The 23,931-nt window shown below is 41.1% G+C and overlaps 1 protein-coding gene across 1 annotated transcript in view; it reads right to left on the reverse strand.

Annotated features, from left to right (window-relative positions):
- The window catches only part of LOC109930100 (voltage-dependent calcium channel subunit alpha-2/delta-4-like), a 375,911-nt gene that overhangs the window by 320,401 nt on the left and 31,579 nt on the right, over nt 1–23,931 (reverse strand). The window contains exons 3-4 of the mRNA XM_048607861.1: nt 13,073–13,189; nt 2,246–2,305 (exon numbers count right to left, since the gene is read on the reverse strand). Coding sequence (XP_048463818.1) covers nt 2,246–2,305; nt 13,073–13,189 — 177 coding nt within the window. The remainder of the gene's footprint in view (nt 1–2,245; nt 2,306–13,072; nt 13,190–23,931) is intronic.

Here is a 23,931-nt window from a genome sequence, read left to right on the forward strand (position 1 = left end):
GATAGGAAATATACCAGGACACTTTATTCCAGAAAGTGGTTAAGCCTCGTAGGAAAGCGTTTTCTGATTTGGTCAGTGGTCAACCACAGGAGGTATGATAGCAGGTGAGGTGGATATGGGGACCCAGTAGGTAAAAGGGATAGAGCTTAAACTAAGTCTCCAACATTTGAGATTCTTGCAGCTTCTATCAACGAAAATTCTAGCTGCAGCGTGGATGAGCAAACTGACGAGGACACTATGGTTCAGAAAGTGACTCAAGTGGTGGAATTTAGGAATGTAGTGGTAGCAGGAAACAGTATAGTTCGGGGAGTTTAACAGTATAGTTCGGGCAGCTGAGACACAGTGCCCAGAGAACTGTGTTGTCTACCCAGGTTTCTAAACTTCTGCTCTGAGCTGCAAAGGAACATTTTGGAGCAGGTTGTTCATGGTCCATTTAGGCGCCAACCACATAGGTAGAACTCAGAAAGCAGCTATAAGCAGCTAACATGGAATGTACTGCATTTGATGGAGGAGGTAGTAGAATCAAAGGCCTAAGTCTTCAAAAGAGTAAGGAAGTGGATGTGCTTTCATGTGACGATAAATTCATCTACCCATTTACCCTGAAAATTTTGCACCTTCCAGTCCTTGCTCCAGTTTGAATCCAGTAGTGAGCACAGTCACGAAGCCAAATGATGATTGTGATTCTAACTAAGTTATAAACCCCTGTTTTACCATGAACAGACAGCACATCCCTTAAGATCTGTCTTCAATTCATTAATTCACATGGTTTTTAAAATGATGAAACTGTTAACCTCTGAAACTGGATCACCCCTATCTTTGACAATTTTTACAACCATCCTTCAATTTCTGGCAATTCTCAACCCTTCTCCCCTTCTAACAGTTCCTCAGAAAAGGGGCACAGCACCCCCCATTCTGCTCAGACCCTAACAGCCCCCAACAATGTTTATCATCTCCCTCATACCCGGGCAACAATCACCCTTGTCTATTACTCACTGACATAATTGACCCTTTCGTTAATTTCTCACCCCACACCCATCCCAAACAGACAATGCTGATCTCATGGCTCACTGTCCCATTTCATCCTGAGCCATTCTCATTCTTCCTCCTGCCTAACCCCAACAATACTAATTCTTCTGATATTAGCTGACAGAAGCAAGGAAAGGTGCTTAGAGAGGGGGTGATGAGCTTTGCTGGAAGGAGAGTGAGAGCTGCTGGGAGCAGGGAGAGAGTTGCTGGGGATAGTAGGGTAGTAAATATTGCAGTGCACAGGAGTGGTGAGCATTTCTCGAAGGGGAATGGACATTGTCACAGCAGGATGAGCACTACTAAGATAGCTTGTGCATTGTTAGTAAGGAAAGGTGGTGAGCAGTGTGGGAGGGGTGGGGAGGGTGGAATGTGCTTTTTCAGAAGAAGATTGAACATTGTCCAGAGAGGGTAGACATTGTCTGAATTGAGGTAAACATTGTCAGCAAATGGGGGTGAGCTTTGTCAGAAGGCAATGGGCATTATCTGGAGGGATAAGTATCCATTGTCAAGAGACAGGCTGTTGAGTACTGCTTGGATGGTAAGCTGCGTTACAAACAGGGTAGGCGTTTTCAGAAGGAGATGAACATTGTTGAGGGGTGCATGTGAACATTGTCTGGAGGGTGACTGAACATTGTTAAGGCTGGTTGAACATCGCAGGGATTGGGATGTGGTTAATGTTAGGGAGGGGGGCACATTGCAGGCAGCAGGTGAGCATTGCCATGAGGGGAATGAACTGCACTCAGCAGGTCTTATATATACAAGGAAAGGTTCTAAGCAAATCGATATAAAAACCAGCGGGAGTACAGTGCAAACAATCTTTGTTTAGGACTAACTGAATAGCAATTTCAATGAGCTAACAGCAACATGACGGGCTGGATGTGTCATTCTGTGCTATATGATTCTATTATACAAATCTATCCAAGTATTACCTAGGGGCTTAGTTCAGTAGAAATCTTTGCTAAATCTCAGTACCAAATAGCAAACAAGATAATTAGAATTTGTCAGTGTAAATTCAGGCTATGATGCTGGATTTAGCAAGAACTGCAGATGCTGGAGTCAGGGACAACACAGTGTGGAGCTGCAGGAACACAGCAGGTCAGGCAGCATCAGGGGAGTAGGAAAGTTAACATTTCGGGTTGGGACCCTTAATGCTGGAGTACTGTTTTTAACAAAATTTTAAAATAACCTTTCAGCTCTGGTGCTTGATCAGTACACTCACCTCAAAATTCATATCATACTTGTGATATAAATCAGCTTCTTCAGCAGCATCAACCAATCTCTGCATGGAAACAAAAAGTTCATTGTTGTCGTTATTTTGTATCTATGCTAATCAGCTCCATATGAGAATGAGAACACAAAATGAAAATAGAAAATGTGGAGACATGTTCTCTCCAGAGACATTGATTGATTTACAGCATTTGCAGTTTTTCTCTTATCATTTAAAATAAAGGCCAAATTTTAACCAAATTAAAGTAACAACTAACTTAATAAGAAGTGTTGAACCAGATTGAGAACTGACTTCATCAGGAATAAATAGTTTTGATTGAGTTAATAATAAGAAATAATAATAAGAAATGCTGGGATCAGTGGCTACCATTAACTTTTGGTAAAGATATGATACAAGTAGTGACAGACACTATCATAATCAGTAGGGCATTGAGTGACACAACAGACTAAAATAGCAAGTTTGTGGCAATTTTTTTGCTCAAAATTCACTAAATAACTGATTTCAGCTAGGTACGTATGAACATATGAAACAGGAGTAGGAGCAGACCACTCAGCTCCTCTTGTTTTTAAGCTATAACATTATACACGATACATTCAACCCCAGTGGAAGCCATATCACCCATGACTGGAAGAAATAAGTTTTATCATAAGACTTCAAATCCATAAAAAAGTACTTACATACCAGCCAGACTATTTAGAGTATTTAAACGTTAGCTGAGTGTGGGAAAAGTGCAAAAAACATGCACAATTGTATCAGCAGCAACAAGCAATGATCCAGCAACTAACTCGTAAGTAATCATGATTTGTTTAAACATAAAGGCAAGAATATCCTGCATTTCTGTTAAGTATTACATAAATGCAAAAGATCAATATAAAGGTGCAGGCTGGAATGTGGGATCTGAATTTGGTATCAAATCAACATCGCATGCTGATTCACAGTAACTTAGGTACTCATTGTATTTTTGCACCCCAGAGTTTTCACCAACTATCAAAATAGGTCTTCGATTAACAAGAAATCATCACAATTGGTTTTCTCCTCACTTTTCTACACTGGGAAAAGATCAAAAAGTGTTTGAACTCTTCATTACTATTCATTGTTGCTGATAAGTTGGTATGTGGGGCATGCTCAAAGATCAGGATTCAGCCAGCTGTCGCGAATGACCATTAAGGAGATCACTATAACGCTTACTGTCTAGACCATCATATCTAAAAGTTTCACAGAAACAACTACTTTGATTTATATAGCACCTTTAAAGTAGTAAAACTTCCAATGGCACTTCAGAGAACTGCTGTCAGAACATTTGCCACTGAGTCATAAAAATATAGCATGATAAGTGACCAAAACTTATTTAAAGAGTAAGATTTTAATAAACATTTTAAGGGATGAGAAAGGAAAATAAGGCAAAGATGTTTGAAGAGAGAATTTCATAGCTTAAGTAGGTACACATTTGCTTGAGGATAGTCTACTCAGGTGCTGTTCTTTATCATACCGTGTTGTTGGTGAGTCTTTCGTTTCTTGAATGTCTTTTACTTAAGACATGTGTTGGTGTAGACTGTTGTCTTATCTAGAGGATTGTTAAGTCTTCAAAACCTTTAATGGAAGACAACTGAAATAGTGAAAGAAGTAATCTTCCTCGTTTGACTTTATCATGTGATAGAGTTAGGTGAATTTTTTTTTAGTCAATGTCATCCTTTTGCTTGATTTCAGTGTTGTTAGTGGTACTGAGTGTGCAGTATTGCAATCTTCTCTGAACAGCTATGCTCTCGGGACCAACTGCATTGCAAATTCATGAATGGTTTCAGATACTACCAGAGTTTTCAGGAGATTAAGTCTTTAAGATTTTTCCATAGGTATGGAAAAAGTAAATGGTTATTTCAGTCCAGTGAAATGGATAGTTTCTTCTTTGTTGGTAATGTGAATCAGTTGTTTTATATTGAGATAGATGATTTCAATTGGTGTGTGTTTATTTCCGGATTTAGCCAGCATTCATCTGAGAACAGTAAAGTCTTCTTTTTGCTGACATACGTCATGTTGGCTGATAATAGAAGTCTTTTTGGATGGTTTGAATCCTTTCTCAAATTCCAAGATTTTTGGGGCAAACATGCTTTCATGCTCAGAAGAGAAGTCTTCTGGCTTTGGATGGCATGCACATTTCCCAAAAACAAGACTGGCTATCTTCCCTAGAAATAGCTGTGGTATTTCTTTCAAAGGAGTTATGTCATTATCTAAGCAGACACATTCAAATGAAAGCATTCTGGCTGTCAAAAGCTTTGCTTTTAATGGTGTTTGACATAAAATATTTACTTTTTGAGATCTAACCAGCATTCTTTTTCTGTTGTTTAAGGATTTTTTCTGGTTTTTGCACATATTTTGAAAATATCTCACTATCTTGTAAAAGTTAGTTTCATTTGATGGAAGTAGACATTGCCTTTGTTTGTGCATTTTTCTTTGCTCTACATCTTGGACAGTAACTCCACTTTGCGTTAGTTTGTCATGTGATTGTTTAATGTGTTTGTGCATAAAGATGTTGATAGATTCAGATGGTCTTCCGAAGTAAATTAATTCTGTTTGCCAGATTTTTCTGGCGATTCCCAAATCTATGTTTCTAACACAGTCTGTGTAATTTTTCCAGTGTGAAAACATCCTTCGCTTGTAAAAGATCTGAGAGAGATAAATCAGAAATCCCAAAGACAATCCTACATCAAATTAGTTCTGGCTGTAAAGCCCCATATTCACAAGATTCAGGCTATATATGAAGATCACTGATTAAACTGACACCAGGTTCTCCTGGAAACTAACATTTCATTGAATTTTGTTCTTCCCATAATATGATTTGTTCTTAAAGTAGTTGCCAAATACTTTTACGACCTTTAACTTTTTTTCCTATTCATAACATGGTCAACCAATGGTCCAAGAATAAACCAGTGTGTTAACTCGATCTGCTTGTGATTTGGTTTGCAGACCTGAAGAAATTCTATATCTCAAATTGTTTTTCCATGCTGAACTACTTAATTCTCTGTCTAAAGCACTTGTAACCTTGAATCTACCTGGAGCTGTAATAGATATCTCCAATTCTTTGATTAAATTAATCTGCTCATTTTAAATTATGAAAGTTTATTTTTAAAAATTAAATTCTGTTGTACCTTCAGCTTTTCTTCTTTAACTCTGAATTATGGTTTCGGTTCAATTGCTGTAAAGGAATTTTCAGCTTTACGGTTTTTTTTGAAATAGTAATCTAGTTATAATTACTGAAAAACATAATAAGAACTCTTCATAAATCTTTAAATTGTAAGCGGTCAGCTTATACTGTATTATGTTTTTCAGTAATTATAACTAAATGTGGTGGGGGAGGGAGGAGAGAAAATTCAAATCTTGTTTGAATTATTTCCTTTAAATTTTAAAATTTGGAAGTTTTTTTAACAAATCTATTGTATAGCTATTTCTTCAATAAAGCTCTGAAATTTATTTTCAATCACTGAAACCAAAAAGAAATTCTGTAAAATGTTATTTCTTCACCAATTTAGATTTTGATGTAAAGAACAAAACTTTTTTTATTGTCACCTTAGAATCCTAGAATCCCTACAGTGTGGAAATGGACCAGTCAGTCCAACAAGTCCACACCGACTCTCCGCAGAGCATCCCACCCAGAATCACCCCCCACCCTATCCCTGTAACCCGGCAGTTCCCATAGCAAATCCACGTAATCTACACATCCCTGAATACCATGGACAATTTAGCATGGCAAATCCACCTAACCTGCACATCTTTGGACTGTGGGAGGAAACCCATGCAGACAAGGGGAGAATATGCAAACTTCACACAGACAGTTATCTGAGACTGGAAGTGAACCCACGAATTTGCGGCATGGTGGCTTAGTGGTTAGCACTGCTGCCCCACAGCACCAGGAATACAAGTTCAATTCAAGCCTTGGGTGATTGTCTGTGTGGAGTCTGCACATTCTCCCCATGTCTGCGTGGGTTTCCTCTGGGTCCTCTGGTTTCCTCCACAGTCCAAAGATGTGCAGGCTAGGAGGATTGGCTATGCTAAATTGTCCATAGTGTCCAGTGATGTGTAGGTTAGGTGGATCAGCCATAGGAAACACAGTGATAGGGTAGGGGGTGAGTCTGGGTAGGATGCTTTTCAGAGAGTCGGTGTGGACTTGTTGGGCTGAATGGCCTGTTTCCAAACTGTTGACATTCCATAACTAAGATTGAATATTGGCATAATTTTCCACTTCTTCTTGGCATGTTTCCCGTATTTCTCAACAATCCAGATGATTCATGCCATGTTTACTTCCTCCCCAACTCATTCACGCCCTTTATAACTGAACAAAAATGGCATTATGCCATTTTCACGGTTCTAAATATTTTCGATTGTACAACAAAAATTTGTTTTCAAAACATTTTTTTAAAATAAACTTTTCTTCTACCTTCCACTGTTATATACCAATAAGGCAAATTATACTGCCTATCTAAAGAATCTCTTAAATAATTACAAACAAACAGAAATTGCTGGAAAATCTCTACAGCATCTATGGTTAGAAATCAGAGTTAAATTTTGGGTCCAGTGACCTTTCTTTAGAACTGATGGTAGCTAGGAAAAGGATAGTTTTATTTAAAAGATGTCATGGGGGAGGGAGGACAGTAAATAATAAATGGAGATAGAGGCCAAAGAGAAAGAGAGAAAAACAGTTGGACAGACAAAGGACTGGTGAAGTGTCAGTCTACGTCAATGAATAGCTGCTAATGGGAACAGTTTGTGGCTGACAATGGGTGGTGGGTGGTAGTAGCCCACGTAATGACAAAGCCTGGTGTGTGGGAGTGAGTAAAGTATAGGGTAAGGTGCCCAAGCCCTAAAATTGTCGAACTCAATATTAAGTCCAGAAGGCTGCAATGTTCCCGAGTGGAAAATGAGATGCTGTTCTTCCAGTTTGCACTGAGCTTCGCTGGAGCACTGCAGCAAGCCTGAGACAGAGAAGCCAAAGAACACAATGGTGCATTGAAGTGGCAAGCAACTGAAAGTTCAGGGTCTTTTTCGCGGAGGTCTTCTGCAGAGCGGACACCCAGTCTGCGCTTCGTTTTCCCAATGTAGAGGAGACAACACTGTGAGCAATGAATACAATAGATTAGATTAAGTGAAGTGCAAGTAAAGCGCTGCCCTACCTAGAAGGTGTGTTTTGAACCTTGGATAGTGAGGAGTGAGGAAGTAAATGGCCAGGTATTACACTTTCTGTGATTGCAGGGCAAGGTGCCATGGGGGTGTGGGGCACATTAGGAGTGAAGGAGAAGTAGACCATGGTGTCCCAGAGGGAACAGTCCTTGCGGAAGGCTGACAAGAAAGGGGAGGGGAGTTTGTGTCAGGTGTTAGCATCCCACTGGAGGTGGAGGAAAAAGTGGCTAATGAGTCTCTGGATGTGGACGCTGGAGGAATGGTCGGTAAAGATGAGGGGGACCCTATAGCTATTATGGGAGGGAAGACGGAGGTGAGGGCCCGAAGTACAGGAGATGGGTTGGACTTGGCTGAGGGCCCCGTCAACCATGGTGCAGGGGAATCCTCAGTTGAGGAAGAAGGTGGATATTTCAGAGGCCCCCTTATCAAAATTGGCATTATCAGAACAGATGTGACAGAAGAGGATAAACTGGGAGAACGGAATGGAATCTTTGCAGGAAGCAGGAGAGAGGATGTATAGTTACGGTAACTGTGGGAGTCAGTAGGTTTGTAGTGGATATTGGTGACCAATCTATCCCCGGAAATAGAAACATGGATGTTGAAGAAGGGAAAAAAGGAGTCAGAGATGGATCAGGTGAAGGTGGGATTGACATGGAAATTGGAAGCGAAATAGATGAACCTTTCCAATTCCAACGAGAGAGGGAAGCAGCACCGACGATGTCATCGATATACTGGACAAAGAATTGTTGGTGGGGCTGGAGTAGGACTGGAACAAGGAATGAACCACGTAGCCCACAAGGAGACAGGCATAACTGGGGCCCTTGTGGGTATCCATGGCCATCCCTTTGACCTGGAAAAAGTGAGAGGGGTTAAAAGAGAAGTTGTTCAGGGTGAGGATGAACTCGGCCAGGCAGAGGAAGGAGCTAGTTGGTGGGGACGGTTTATGCCTTTTTTCTAGGAAGAAGTGGAGAGCCTTCAGACCATCTTGATGGATGGGGGATGGACATGTAATGGAATTGAACATCCATGGTTGAGAAGGAGGCAGCTGGAGCCTGCAAACTGGAACTTTTGAAACTGATGTAAAGCATCAGAGGAATTGTGGATGTAACTAAGAAGAGACTAGATAAGGAAAGAAAATGTGGTCTGTGAAAATGTGGATTTTTTCTTGAAATAATTACCTCTTTCTAGAATAATATTTCTGCAGCTTATAATAATTTTTGAGAACAAAGAAATGCTGGTTCAATAAATGTAATGACTGACGCCTGCTTTCAGCTTTGCAGACCAGAAGGTTTCCATAAAAGTAAATATTTTCACCATTCCTGTAAGGGATTGACAATACTTCTGCAGCTGATGTTGATTTTTATTCCAGATCACAACTCGAATTTATCTTCATGTAGCTTCTGAGAGGCTTTTTCTGGCCCATACAAGTTCATTTGTTAATAACTTTTAATCCTCATTTAATCCTCAAAGAAAGATTTACTGCAGCTAAAGCTTCTTAAGCTCTGAGCTACTATTGTTTCTTTAGGACCGGATGAGATCTGTTCTCTTTAAAAGTTGTTGAATTTGTCAACATTTAATTGATTTTATGTAGATTTATTAAAACTCTCTCCTCTTTGAATTGCTATGGATTCTTTGCATTGCTGGTGTTCTCTTCACTTTAGAAAACAGTCCACACCATTGGCATCATGTTGTGAGAGAAGCCTGGAACTAGCACTTGGTTCTGCTATGTGCTTCTTTGCATAAAAATGTTGTTACCAACCCTTCTTGTAATACTAGTCTATGGGGCTTTCTACAATTAAAGGTGAAGGATTCACTATAAATAAATCTTCAGCAGCAGAGGCATATGCTTAGGTAGCATGAAGTAGTTTATTACATTATAGTAAGATAATAGGTTTCAGTAGATCATGTGAGAGTGAGAGAGAAACAGCAAACATTCCTATACCAACCACTTGCACAGGATTTCAGCAGTCTAAATAGTGGTCTTTAAACAGTTCACTGGAGGCCTCTCAGAGAAATACCAAGAAACTTAAAGTTTATTTTTATAGGGCCAAGAAGAGTGGTCTGCTCCTTATAGTCTTATAAAAACAACTCTAGTCCACTGTCAGTCCTTACAAAGCCCCTCCCAGGATTGCTTTCCAACCCAGACTTAAGAGCCAGCTGGAATGTCAGGGGATTCCACTCATTTCCTGCCATCCTAGCCACATTTAAATAAAGACCGAGTCCTAAAATGTCTCTGGTCTCATGTGGCAAGAATGGGTAGCTGGCATAAACCTCTACGCTGAGTTCAGGATTGTTTTAGGAATAGCTACCTAGTTTTAATTCTGACTGACTGTGCAGATTGTCTTGTTAATGACCTTGTGACTATTAACAGAAAATTCAGTGGGGAGGAGGAGATGCAGTAAGAACACAGCCAGAAACCTGAGAAATCCAGCAGATTCACTGAAATGAATTTCAGCCTGAGGCAGGAAACAGATAAGCCTCTAATATTTTAAAGCGTAAAATAATCAAGGCAGCTAATGGAATGTTGGCTTTTACATCTAGAAGACTAGAGTACAAGGACGCAGAAACTATGCTGCATCTATAGAAAACAATGGTTAGACTCCACTTGGAGTACAATGCGTAGATCTGGGCACCACACCTGAGGAAGGATATTCTTGTAAAACTTCCTCCAAGGCTAATACAATACCTGGACTTCAGGGGTTATGAGAAGAGATTAGACAAATTAGGTCTGTTTTCTCCAGAATTTATACGGTTAAGGACTGATCCAATCGGAGTCTTCAAGATATTAACATGAAGAAACAGGATAGATAAAGAAAAATTGTTTCCATTGGTTAGGCATTCTAGAACTAAGGGACCATAGATTAAAAATGAGCATCATTTTTAGGAAGCAGTTTTGCACACAAATTGCAGTAGAATTTTGGAACTCTCTTCCACAAATGCAGTTGGTGCTAGATCAGTTGTTAATTTTAAATCTGAGATAGATAAATTTTTGTTAAGCAAAAGGTATTAAGGATATGGAGTTAGGCCAAAGATCAGCCACAATTTCAATGAATGATGGATCAGCCTTGAGACACTGACTTGGCCAACTCCTGTTCCTATATTCAGAATTGAGAAATGTAAATTCAAGAAATTGGAATGCTACCATCCATTCTCTTAGAGATTTGGACACCCTAAATTACAAAAAGATCTGATTGGAAAGGTCAAATTCAAGGACAATATTGTAGGCTGCAGATACTGCCAGAGCACATGAAGCTACAAGCAGATACATGAAAACACTGACTACGTATGATTACTTAGTCATACAAGAGTCCAAAACTCATATTATTGTCTTTAAGTTTAGCTATCACTTTAAAGTACTCCCACATTAGATGGTAAGATCCATTTATCACGATCAGATGGCAAGGAGTTTCTATACATGTATTGGTATCTCATCGATTACCCTATGTGGCAGAATTAATCACCCTTTCACAATTAATCTCTGCTCTAGTGATGCCTCAAAATCTCAACTGTATAAATAGTTGGTACTTATCAATTTGGGTTCTCTGCCTCCAGCCTGGAGGAATACACAACTGTTGCAGCCACATTTCTTCTCTTCACTTCAGATGGGACTGCTACAATTACATTTGGTTCTCCATGTTGGCTAAGGTACAAAGTCACCCTGGACCATTGCTTCACATAATTGGGCAACAGCAATACACCATTACCAGATTCTCAGGTGACATGTTAGCAGGCAGGGTTAGGCATGAGCTAGTTTCCCACATGTTGCACTCTAGAGCAGCAGAAAAGGCTGTGGTTGAAGTGACAAGTTTAGCAAAAGAGGAAAATTAGGTAGCTTTTGTCTATAGGAAACACAGAAGAGTAAATGTGAAAAAGGGGGTAACATGGCAGTGCACAGCTGTGTCATATGTCATTAGCTTCCACGGCAAATGCACTGTATGTGCACGAAGAGCATGCCAATAGGTGAAAGGTAAAGTGGAAATGTGAGGTAAGGACAGACCATAGTCAGTTTGGAGGCACTGCCACAGTCATTTCAGGCCATTTCAGGTCTGAAGAGTTTGTCATGGTCCTTTAGTCTGTTGGTCCAACACAAATCAAAGTACCTGCACTGTTGCAGTCTGGGGGCTAAGCCATGGTCAATACTGGAAATCAGGCAAAATCAGTTCTTGCCTCAGTCAGTTAATCTGGGACATCTTGCAAATTCAGATCAGGAAATGGGATGCAGTCAGTCGGAATTATCCTGCAAACTTTGTCAAAGTGATAGACCATGTCTGTCAGGTAGAGTGTGATTTATACATGATCTGGGAAGTTTTAAAGACAATCCAATATGTTTTCAAGGCTGCTGGAAGCTCAAGTCTCAGGCCTGACCTGATTGTTTTTAGTGGCTGAGAAAATTATTACAGTGATGGGGCATCTGTAGATGATACGGTGCATCCTGGTAGGTTATCAGAGGTGGCTGTGAGATTTTGAAGGGGATGGGGAAATCAAGGCAAGTCATGGCCACTCTGACCTCGATATGGGAAGGGTGGAGGGCGTTCAAGATAATTTGATAGTCAAGGCACTGAACCAAAGTTAATGCTAAACCAGCAACAATATAGTGAATACTTCTGCTATTTTACGTGCCTGGACTAAAATGGTTTTTGCAACAAAGACAAATGATTCACATCAGACAGTCCATTCCTTAATGAGGCTATGAAATTGACCCCACCCTGAGTGTTTCCTTTATGCACCTTTAAGCCTCACTATTACTTCAGAGCTTTAGAATGCAATAATCTTCATTGTAACCTTACAATGTGAACATTCTCTCTGGCAACATATCCACTACAATGGCTTTGAATAGTCAACCTGCTCCCTCAATTATGCTCCACAATAATGATAGTTTGACTAATTTAGTAATGTGAGCTAACCATCAGCCATCTTTGTTTTGTTTTGGGCAATTTAGATTCCTCAGTTTAAAATAATTACAACAATTTACTCTAACAAAAGTGAAGAAAATTGAAAAAAGGGAAATAAAATTCCATTGTTACAGAACTCTGCAATTTTATTCAGAAATAGTAACATGTATCTTTAAAATAGTGTTTCAGAACTTCACATGAGGACACATTTTATTACTAAACAAAAAGATGAGTAACCACACAAGGACAGTTTAGGTCAAAATCTTAGTCAAAGTAGACGATTTTAAGGACTGTTTTGAAGGAAGAAAGGTAGAGAGGCAAAGAGATGTATGAGGTATTCCAGACCATACCAAAAATAAATTAAAGCAAATGCAATTGTTTTGAAATGTAGGCCCCATTGTTATTCAGTGAAATTCTGGCAGGGGGTTTGATGTTGAGAGACGACACTGGAAGAACTTTCAGCTCTTTGAGTAATTTCATGGGAATTTTAATGCCCAAATTAACCACTGTTTAACATCTCATGCTGGAGACAGCAATTTCAACAATTGAACATTAATTCTATGAAACATCAGACTAGATTATGTGTTCAAGTTCTACAGTGAGGTCGAAATTTTAAACAAGGGTACAATTATTTCAGAACTTGTTGTTAAGTTGTCTGCTTTTTCTGTTGAATCATGCAACATTTGAAAATCCCACACTGATAGAAAGCAACCGCTGGGATAGAAATTATGCGCAGGCTGAGCAAGTTAGTTTATACCTTCACTGCCTCAACTTTCCTTCGTAACATCTCTTTCATCTTCTCTCCAAACTGCATTACCAATTCCACTCCATCCACTTCTTCAATCCTTATGAAGGGCTCTACATCTTTGTACTTCTAGACAGAAAAAGAAATCAACAACAACTATAACAAATTGCAGTGAACCATAAGTCAACAATCACTTACATATCCTAAGCCTCTATTTAGAAATTGGATCTCTTGAAATAACAAATGTGTAGCACAATTACAGACATTATAAATATTATTACCAATTAAAATGTCCATTTCCAGTTCACTAGTAGATTTCTTGTTGCAGCTCCATTGTTCTGAACCATAAGGTGAATAAGCTTTATAAGGAATAATGTAACTTACAGTGATTCAATGTATCAAATGTCATTTCTACAAACTGTTCACAGCTGTTTTGGAGACTGAATTACATCAGAATCCATTATTCTTTGAAAACTGGAAATGATAAAGATGTTCAAAATGGCGGTGGCGGAGTAGTATGCTTCAGCCAGATCTTGTCCGTTCCTTTCTCTTTTCTTGTCTCTTGGTGTTTCTTTTCTTCTTTTCTTCACTCCCAACCTCAGTGTGGACCCAGAAAGACATCCTCTCGGCTGAGCCGAGCTCGTGGCGGTCTCTCAGCAGCATATGTTGGTCTCTCGGCCTCAGCCCAGTCACTCGGCAGACCGTGGTGGCCTTGTGACCCAGCATGGCGGTGTCTCGCTCAGTCTTATGGCACATTGTGGCAGTATATTGGCATGCAAGCGGATCCTGCCTGGGCATGTTCCGGAGGCAGCAGTAGGAGACTGGCGAGGCGGCAGCTTCAGCAGCAGCAATGACATTGCAGTCCAACACGGGAACAGTGAGTGGTGAGGAAGGTCCCCTGGCAGCGGCGCCACAAACAGGCTGTTAAGGTCTTCTGGAGAGTGAACTAAGCAGAGGACTCAAAGACTGTGAACTTTTAACTTTATTCCTTTACTTTTCTAGTTTAAATTAAGAAGGACTTTAATGCTAACTATTACTTTATTTCTTTATTTTTCAACTCATGCTATGAAAATAATGTTTAATTTTTTAAACTTTGTTTCTTTTACTACTTTGTACCTAAGCACCTTCGTGCCTAAGATCACACCATGTGTGGCAACATTATGCACTTTTCACAGCATTCCTATACTTGAATATACATGCCAATAAAATCTAAACCCAAATCGAAAGATTTGATTATCATGGCTCTCTATTTTAAAGAAAGGAAATACACAGCAACATGGATGTATCAAATGTCAGTCAGGCATTAACATCTAACAGTTGATAATACTGGGAAGAAGCGTGAGAATTTAGTTTATTACTTCCCCATTCCATTACAGTAGGCACTCGCTATTGGAAATTCATAGTAAACTATGGTAGAATCTACAACCCCACGACCTATAGCATGAAGAGCTGGAGAAGCACCAAATGTAATATATTCACATGCAAGTTGCATAACATTTTGACTTGATCATCATTTCTTTTCACAATCATTGGGTCAAAATCCTGCTGTTCCTGAAGTACCAGCAATGTGGGAGCACCATTGCAATGATGCTGCAGGTGTATGACACTGATTTTCCTGGCAGTTAAAGAGAGCAGTAAGAAAAGTGGCCATGCTAACAGCACCTACATTTTGGAAACATTGGCTCCTCTTCTTGGTGGCAATCCTTTGTTTTCTAAGGAATGGGTAAATCCTGAGTTTGCCTGACAATGGGACATTATCCTGCCTTTGCTAAAACTGAAGCAGGGTCCTGGATTTGACTGAATTTAGAGATGATCCTGGAGTTTGACACCATCTGCAATAAGTTTCCAGAATCATTGCAGATGGTGAATTAATGTCTGACAAAATCATCAGATGCAAACCTAGGTTTTAATACAACCAAAATTCATTTTTGAAGTTTATAATTCTGTTGACTTTTTGATGGAAATTGCCACCTGGGTGGATGCACTAACAATGGCGATGATGAGTGAAAACATATGACTCAGAGCACTTGCAACCTTCTAAAGGATCTCTGCAACAATGAATTGCATTTGATAAAAATCAAGCATACAAACATGCAAAATAGGAACAGAACTAGACCACATGGCCCATCAAGCCTACTCCACCATTGAATGAAATCACAGATGATTTTTTTGTGCTCTAAATGCAACATTCCCATCTAATTACAATAAACCACAATTCTGCAATTAACAAGAATCTATTAACTGTTGCATTAAAAGTATTCAATGATCCCATCTCCACCACCTTCTGAGGCAGCAATCTCCAGAGTCATATGACCCAAGTAAAAAAATTTGTCTCATCTGTTTTTAAAAGGTTGACACTTTTTTTAAAACAATGCCCTCTTCTTCTGGACAGATCCACAACAGGAAACATCCTTTCCATGTCCACCTTGTCATGACCATTCAGGATCTTATTCACTCCAATCAAGTCATCCCCTCACTCTTCTAAACTCCTGTGCAAACAAGCCAGCCTATCTAACTTATCTTTATAAGACAACCTGCTCAATCCAGGCATCAATGTATTTAACATCCTCTGAACTCCAATGCATTTACATCCATTGTTAAATAAGGAGACCAAAATTGCACACAGTATTCAAGATGTGGTCTCACCGATGCCCCATATAACTGAAATGTAACATCCTTATTTTTATGTTCAATTCCTAAAGTATTGAATGGATAGCAATCCCATTAGCCTTCTTGACCATGTGCTGTACCTGCATACTAAAGTTTTGTGACTCAGGGACGAGAACAGTTAGGTCCCTCTACAGCTTGGAATTTTGTCAATCATTCTCCATTTAAGTAATTGCTTTTCATCTCCCTGCCAAAGTGAATAATTTCAGCTTTTCCCACATTATACTCAATTTTCCAGCTGTTTTTGTCTACTCATTCAATCCATCTATATCCTTTTGCAACTTTCTTATGTCTTCTTCACAACATATCTTCCTTCCTAGTGTTGTCTCATTTGCAAATTTAGTTGTCAAGCATTCATTCCCCTCAACTGATTCATTGAGACTCCATCGTCACACTCTCGCAATCAGAAAAAGACATATTTAAGAATTCTATCTTGACTGAATCTTTCCATATTTTAGCTGTCAATTTCAGGAAGTTTCAGGGAGGGTTTTTTTGTGACCCCTGGTAACTTTTCTCATGCAATTCTCCTTAGATCACCTCATTAACTATGCGTTTTAATTCCAGGGTGTTGCACTTGTGCAATCTTGTGCTCAGCAGTGGTGGACAGTCACTGATACTGGGACTTTCCAGTGACCAAGCTGCAGGCACCCTGTTTCAAACACAGCTGCACATCGTTTCAAATTGCTGCACACCAGGGTTGTTCTTGTGTTTCCATAAAATTTCAAAAGGACAGGTTTGAGAGGAAAGTTCTGTGTGGAGTTTGCACATTGTCCTCGTGTCTGCGTGGGTTTCCTCCAAGTGCTCCAGTTTCCTCCCACAGTGCAAAGATGTGCAGTTTAGTGGATTGGCCATGCTAAATTGCCCAGAGTTGAGGGATTTGTAGGCTAGTTGGATTAGCCATGGGAAAGGCAGGGTTACAGGCATAGGGTAGGGGGGGTGGGATGCTCTTTGGAGGGGTGGTTGGACATAGGGGAGGCAATGGCCTAGTGGTATTATCGCTGGACTGTTAATCCAGTGACCCAGATAATGTTGTGGGGACCCGGGTTCGAATCCTGCCATGGCAGATGGTGGAATTTGAATTCAATAAAATATCTGGAGTTATCAATCTAATGATTACTATGAATCTATTGTCAATTGTTGGAAAAACCCATCTGGTTCACTAATGTCTTTTCAGGAAGGAAACTGCCATCCTTACCTGGTCTGGCCTATATGTGACTCCAGACTCACAGCAATGTGGTTGACTTTGAACTGCCCTCTGGGCAATTAGGGATGGGCAATAAATGCTGCCTAGCCAGCAATGCCCTCATCCTATTAATGAATAAAGAAAACATGATGGGCTGAATGGCCTGCTTCCACACTTACGGGATTCTATGATTCTATGAAAACTTCATTGACAGGGCCCTGGATGTCCTCGTGGATGGTGTTGTGGAGAGGAGGGCCATTCTCCTTCCACTGCCTTGACAAAGGAGACCGTAGCACAAGATGGTCCAAGATAGCCATGGAGGTCTGTGCAGTGTCCACAATCTGGAGGAAAATGAAGCATTGCCTTTAAAAGGTTCATTACCTTCCGTGCTTTATGAGGGCAAGTACCACCATGTACCCTCTTCAACCTCACATTCACTCACTGTCTCTGTGCTACTGTACCCACATCCCACCAAGTCTCATGGTCTACCATGCCCACTATTGAATACAGCATCTTCACTTATTTGCTCTTACCAGCCCCATCCACACAAACTACTAAGCCTCCTTGTCTTCTGTGCTTCCTACTCATCCATTCAGGACACCTCACTGCCTTTCCTGCACCGCTACCACTAATAACATCTGACCACTTTTATGTTCCCCAATACTTCCCTTTCTCATAATGCAGGACAAGATGGCTCATGACAGGGCTGAAAGAGCCAAGGCAGAAGACAAGGTGCCTGTCATTTGTCACCTCATCCCATATAACAAGAGAATTCTTGCTCTAGTGGTACAGGATCATGACACTCGTGGTGATGACAAGAATTCCAAGTCCCAGCAACCAACTCCCCATTAACACTGCTGTGAATGGATTCTTAAACTGCACAATCTTCTTTCCCTATTGCAGAACTCATTACCTTTTGTCTTCTGTAGGCACCAGCAACACCCACACATTCTCCATCTGAAAGAGACTAGTGCCTGCAGATAGCAATTCATCCCCACCTCCGAGGAAGAAGCTACAGACCCCACAGAGGATCCACTGTCAAAGTTGTATTCCCCAGCCCAGATACTTTCACCTCAATGGATACATCAGCTAGACTGGACGTGCGAGCACATTCTGGTGAGTACAAGTTTCCATCCTAGGTCACGAGCATTCAGAGGGCTTCCACAGACCAGGCATCTGCTCAGTTCCAATCAGATGACCCCATGACATTTGCCTGTATGCACAATTATTAATGACCAATTTGTACAAGACATTTAGCAAACTGGATTGAAGGTTGGAGGTGTCCCTCAACATTATCAGTAATGTGCTGGCCCCAACATTCATGCATCCAGTTGTCTCCACGGATAGGTTGGCAGTAGCCTTTGAGAAGGAGGTTCAGCAGAACAATCAGTATCTATTGAAAAGACATATAGATTTGTAATCCAATGCCTTAGCCATTGATGCTCAACATCAATGGCAAAGTGAGAGGAATGAGGGACCTTGATCTTAGTCCTCTTCCTCCCATGGAGACAAGAAGGCACCAAGACACAGGAGGAAGCATACACCGGCCACAACAGAATGCCCTGTCAGGACACTCCAGAAGTGCACCAAACTTTTACCTGTAGCTTGTCTACGCCCACCAACCCTGTGGAAGTTACCACCAAGGAGGGTGAGGATCTGGATGGGACACTCTCTGTACATCTGGGCTTTCCAGCCATGAATATCATAGGATCACCTGCTCAAATCTTCAAAGCTAATAAGATCCATTACAGGGAAGCTCTCTCAACCCCCGCTGCAGACCCTGGGACTGCTCCATGACATGATGAGAAAGCAAGGAGAAAGAAAACCTTTCTCAGACACATTGCAGGTAGAATATCACATATGCAAATACATTTGCACTCTAAATCAGCTGTCTGATTGACTATCATTTTTCCTCTAGGATCAAGAGTCAGGTAACAGAAGCTACCCTTGTTCAGCATCATACATTGTGAGAACCTTGTCTGAAGGAGTGCTACTCTTTCCCTAATACCCATTGTAATACAATGTGTTGTGGGAGCTTCAGATGCTGTGAAGCTTTGAAACAGTTGGTTACATTAATTGTTATTAAACAATAGGAAAAGTGAGGAAAGAACAAATTTTTTAAAATCTGTATTTGTTTTTGGGACCAAATAAGGGCTGCTTGCAAATTGGAGCAGTAATAAATCCATAGTCAATGAATGGTATTTTCAACCAATTTATGTCTCATGATAGATGTCTGGCTTGTTGCGCCAATACTGAACTGCTGTATTATGGTAAAGGTGATATTCCTCTCACTCAATGCCTTCATCTCTGTCCTCAGAACACTGTGCCGCTCTCCCAGCTCTTCAGCATCCATCACATCAGCTCTTTACCTGCTCCAGTTTTTCAGAGCACAGCATGTTAAGATTATGCAGCACACTCTTTCTGGAGAGGGCAATGCCCCCTCAGACTGATGCAAGCATTAGAACCTTATCTTGAGGAGGCCTATTGTCTGCTCCAAAATGGTCCTGCTGGAAGATTGGATTACATTGTATCCACACTCAGCCTCAGTCAGGGGTGTTGTGTAATGGAGAAATTAGTCATAGTTGGAGAGAGTAGCCAATGGCTCCCAGCAGCCATACATATAAGACATCCAGCCCTTATGCCTTGGTGACAGATCAAAAGTTCAAGGTACAATGGGCATTCTTCAATTTTTTTTATTCCAAATTATGTGCTTTAAAAAAAGACTGTTACAGACAAAAATATGCAAATTCAATGTTGTCTGGCAAAGTACTCATGGAATGTTGCACTTGTAGGATGAGAGAGAGGAAGACAGATAGGATGACAGAGAGGTAGACAGAGAGGAGCCCTTCCAGGAGTAAGTAGAAATGAATTTAAAAATTGACTGTAATCCTTGTCTGTGTTCATTAGTGATAGAGGATGTGGTAATGGAAGACATGCTAGTAAACTGAGGTTGGTGTCTACTAGATTGGGTTTGAGTACTCGTGTGCTGCGAAGGTCACAATCGAAGAATCACCATCTAATCACCCCTCGATTGTAGATAACATTTCTGATGTGCTCTGGGTACTAGAAGCCAACTAGTCAGCAAGCAAGTCAGAAAGAAACAGAACAAAATGACCTCTATTTCTCGGAGTGCTGCCAACCGTCATCATATGGAAACAGGAGAAAGGATTTCAACTAATCTGCAAAAGCCAAGAATCCCAAAATCAACTGTTTTATTATCTATACATCGTGTACCTCCCAGTGAGACTGATCTGTATATCTTTTAACTCTGATCTATTTTTGCACTCACATTCTACTCCTAAGTGTATGTGTATTGTTATTAATTTTCACATTTAGTAATCTTAAAAAAACTTACTCTTTTATTAACTAAAGAAAGCCCAGTTAAATTGGTTCTTTTTAGAACATAAATTCATTTGATCCAGGAGAAAGGATCTACTCCCTTGGGGTGACTTTCTAAATTAACCATGTTTCAACCAACTGAAGGGCAGGTGAACAAAGAAGGGGAACTATTTCATCTCTCCTCACCCAGAGCTGAAGGATTTAGGACATCCAGTTGGAATCTTAGGGATAGTAGGAACTGCCGATGCTGGAGTCTGAGATAACAAGGTGTGGACCTGGATGAACACAGCAGGCCAGGCAGCATCAGAGAGCAGGAAAGCTGACATTTCAGGTCTGGATCCTTCTTCAGAAATGGGGGAGGGGAAAGGGGCTCTGAAATAAATAGACAGAGGGGGAGACGATGATAGAAGGTGGATAGAGGAGCAGATAGGTGGAGAGAAGATGGACAGGTCAAGGAGGCAGGGACGAGAGGGGCTGGTCTTGGACCCCAAGAAAACCTTCCACATTAAACAGATGCTCACCTGCACATCTGCTAATGTGGTACATTGTATCCGCTGTTTCCGATGTGGCCTCCTCTACATCAGGGAAACCAAGCAGAGGCTTGGAGATTGCTTTATGGAACACCTACACTCGGTTCGTGACAAACGACAACACCTCCCAGTCGTGAACCACTTCAACTCCCCCTCCCACTCCTTGGACAACATGGGCCTCCTCCAGTGCCACAACGATGCCTCCCAAAGGCTGGAGGAACAGCACCTCATATTCTGCCTGGGAACCCTGCAGCCCAATGATTTCAATGTGGACTTTACAAGCTTCAAAATCTCCCCACCCACGATCTCATCCCAAAACCAGCCCCTCTTGTCCCCGCCTCCTTGACCTGTCCTTCTTTTCTCCCACCTATCCACCCCTCCCTCCTCACTGACCAACCCCCATCCCAACTCCCTTCCTACACTCATCTGTACTGGCTTCATCTCCGCCTCCTTGACCCCTCCATCTTTTCTCCACCTATCTGCTCCTCTATCCACCTTCTATCATTGCCTCCCCCTCTCTCTATTTATTTCAGTGTCCCCTTCTCCTCCCCCATTTCTGAAAAAGAGTCCAGACCCGAAACTTCAGCTTTCCTGCTCCTCTGATGCTGCCTGGCCTGCTGTGTTCATCCATCTCCACACCTTGTTATCTCAGTAGGAATCTTAACTTGGGGAACGTCAGCTGAGGTCTATCTGTAACACTTGGACTAAAGCAGGAATCTTACTATGAAGGATATAGGCATCATGGTACCTTACAGGATACCCAGCACAGACGTACGAGATGGGAGATGCCAGCTACAGTGGTTGCAGCATTGACATTCCAGGCAATCTCTTTCCCTTCCACCCTGAGGGCACCTTCTGCTACAACCTCTCCACGTGCAGGGTTTTTGGTAGCCGTTGAAAGTTGCTGCTAGTTCTGGTTTGCTGATGCGTTTGTGCCTCAATTTCTCTACACCTTCTTTACAATGCAATGACAGCTATGATAACACCTGTTGTTACTGGGTCTATTCAGAATGGGCGCAATTAATCCTAATAATGTGACTTATCAGCAATCAGGAGACTTTACTATAGGTCTCAATATAATGGGACGTGAAGGATTCTGACAAGGAAAGCCATGTGATGCCTCTACAAAGACTTCTGACATATTAAAGCATATTCAGATATATGCAGCATGTCACACAGATCACTTTGATATGTTAAATGTGGTAGGATTACTATCACCTTCCCCACTTCCTGTCAAATCAGTCAAGAATGGCAGCGTTTCATATTAGAGCCCATATTACCACTGATTACAGTTCTGATTACAGGCATCATGCCTTTGTGCAACCTATGAGATCTTTGGGATGTGCTCAGGAATTGAGTACGACAGTTGATATGTTAAAGGTTGCCTGTAATTACTTGTGCTTCAGAGAGATTACTAGTATTAATTTGTAAAATCAATGATATAGTCAGGATTGCTTGTTGCCAGGATCTGTAATATACATTGTTGGTCAATGCAGGAGCTGCAGTTAATTGTAATGGCAGGTGCACATCATCTCAAACCCAAGAGAGTGCCAATTTAATGCAATAGTGCCTTGAGGGACCTCACATCATCCCCGAGTAGACTCTGCTCCCACAGACAAGCCAAATTTACTCTGCCCAATCTGGTTTTACTGGAAGCCAATTTATTGCAACTATTGCACAGTTGAGATTAATTTGAAGATGCATGGCTTTCCAGATTACACCTGTGAGATTCACAGTTAGGGCTTGCCTGGCATTCTACATGGCCACCAAACCTCCATGTGCTGTTCTACATAGCAATCCCTGTCAATCAGCTTTAAACCTCCCCATGTTCTCACCCAAACCCACTTTTGTTAACTATTAATATCCCCTGATAACCTCATTTGATATTTATTCCCTAAACCCTTAAGATTTACCCTGATCCAATCCCAGATTAAATTGTGAGGGCAGCCCCAACTAAGAATAGCCCACAACAACAACAAAGTTGCTGGAAAAGCTCAGCAGGTCTGGCAGCATCTGTGGAGAAGAAAACAGAGTTAACGTTTCAGGTCCGGTGAGTTCTGAGGAAAGCTTCTCCAGCAACTTTGTTTTTGTTTCTGATTTACAGCATCTGCAGTTCTTTTGGTTTTTATTAAGAATAGCCCAGCCCCCTTACTGATGTCGATACAGTGCCTCAATTGAGATATGATGATCACCAGACTGGTTGGATTTGACCTGAAGAACATTGCCCAATCTGTGCACTGGACGGACATGGACCCCCAGATCTATTCATACTAAGCATCCAACTTAACATAGCTAAGCCCCTGAACCGAGACCAGATGATGCCCTTGATTGACTGTGGCTGTTCCCCACTGACTGACAATTCCAAACCTCCTCCCGCACCCCGCGCCACACCCGCCCCCCCCACCCCCCCAACCTTAGTGCACTAGACTTTCAATCATGGCCATTTGGTTGAACAACAAGCAGTGTGTTTGCTGCGTAAGCTGTTGGGACGTTGTGTACATATAACATTGATGGAGCACACTGCTGTACACTAACATGTCCACCCCTTGACTGTTCATTGCTGGCAACTATGACAAGTGCCTGGCTTTTTATCCATACTAAAAGGCAAGTCAAAACAGAATTATAAAAACTGTATGTTTTGAATGAAATGGCAATGCACAAAAAGCAAGAAAAGACAGAGATACTATGAGCATCCAAGGAAGTGCAAGATGAGTGACTGCTAAGGGAACAAGGAAAGAGTCCTGAAATGCACCATGTTATGATGCATGAGATGGACATATGTCCCTGCTTGCAAAGCAACCTGGCAGCTGCATTGTAATGTAAGTTGTCAGTGAGCTCCAAAGTGCAATAGTGAAGGGCTAAAGTGCACTCTGAGTTAATCTAAGATGTGTCATGCTGATATGGTGAGGTTGATGTTTTATTGATGCAAACTTTTGTGGATGGAAGGTGCAGGTGGTCACTGCCATGGAACTTGTTCAAGATGTTGTGGACAACATGGAGACCAGGAGAAGATGCCGATGATCTGCAGCTATCAGGTACCCACTGGTTTTCAAATCAGGAACTGGAACCATTCTAGTTCCTCATTGGAATCCAGGATATTAACAACCTACATGGAACTGAGACAAAATTAGCTAATAATGAGGAGCAAATAT

Source organism: Rhincodon typus, chromosome 18, assembly GCF_021869965.1.
Source record: "Rhincodon typus isolate 14 chromosome 18, sRhiTyp1.1, whole genome shotgun sequence".
In the NCBI taxonomy this organism is placed as follows: Eukaryota; Metazoa; Chordata; class Chondrichthyes; order Orectolobiformes; family Rhincodontidae; genus Rhincodon; species Rhincodon typus.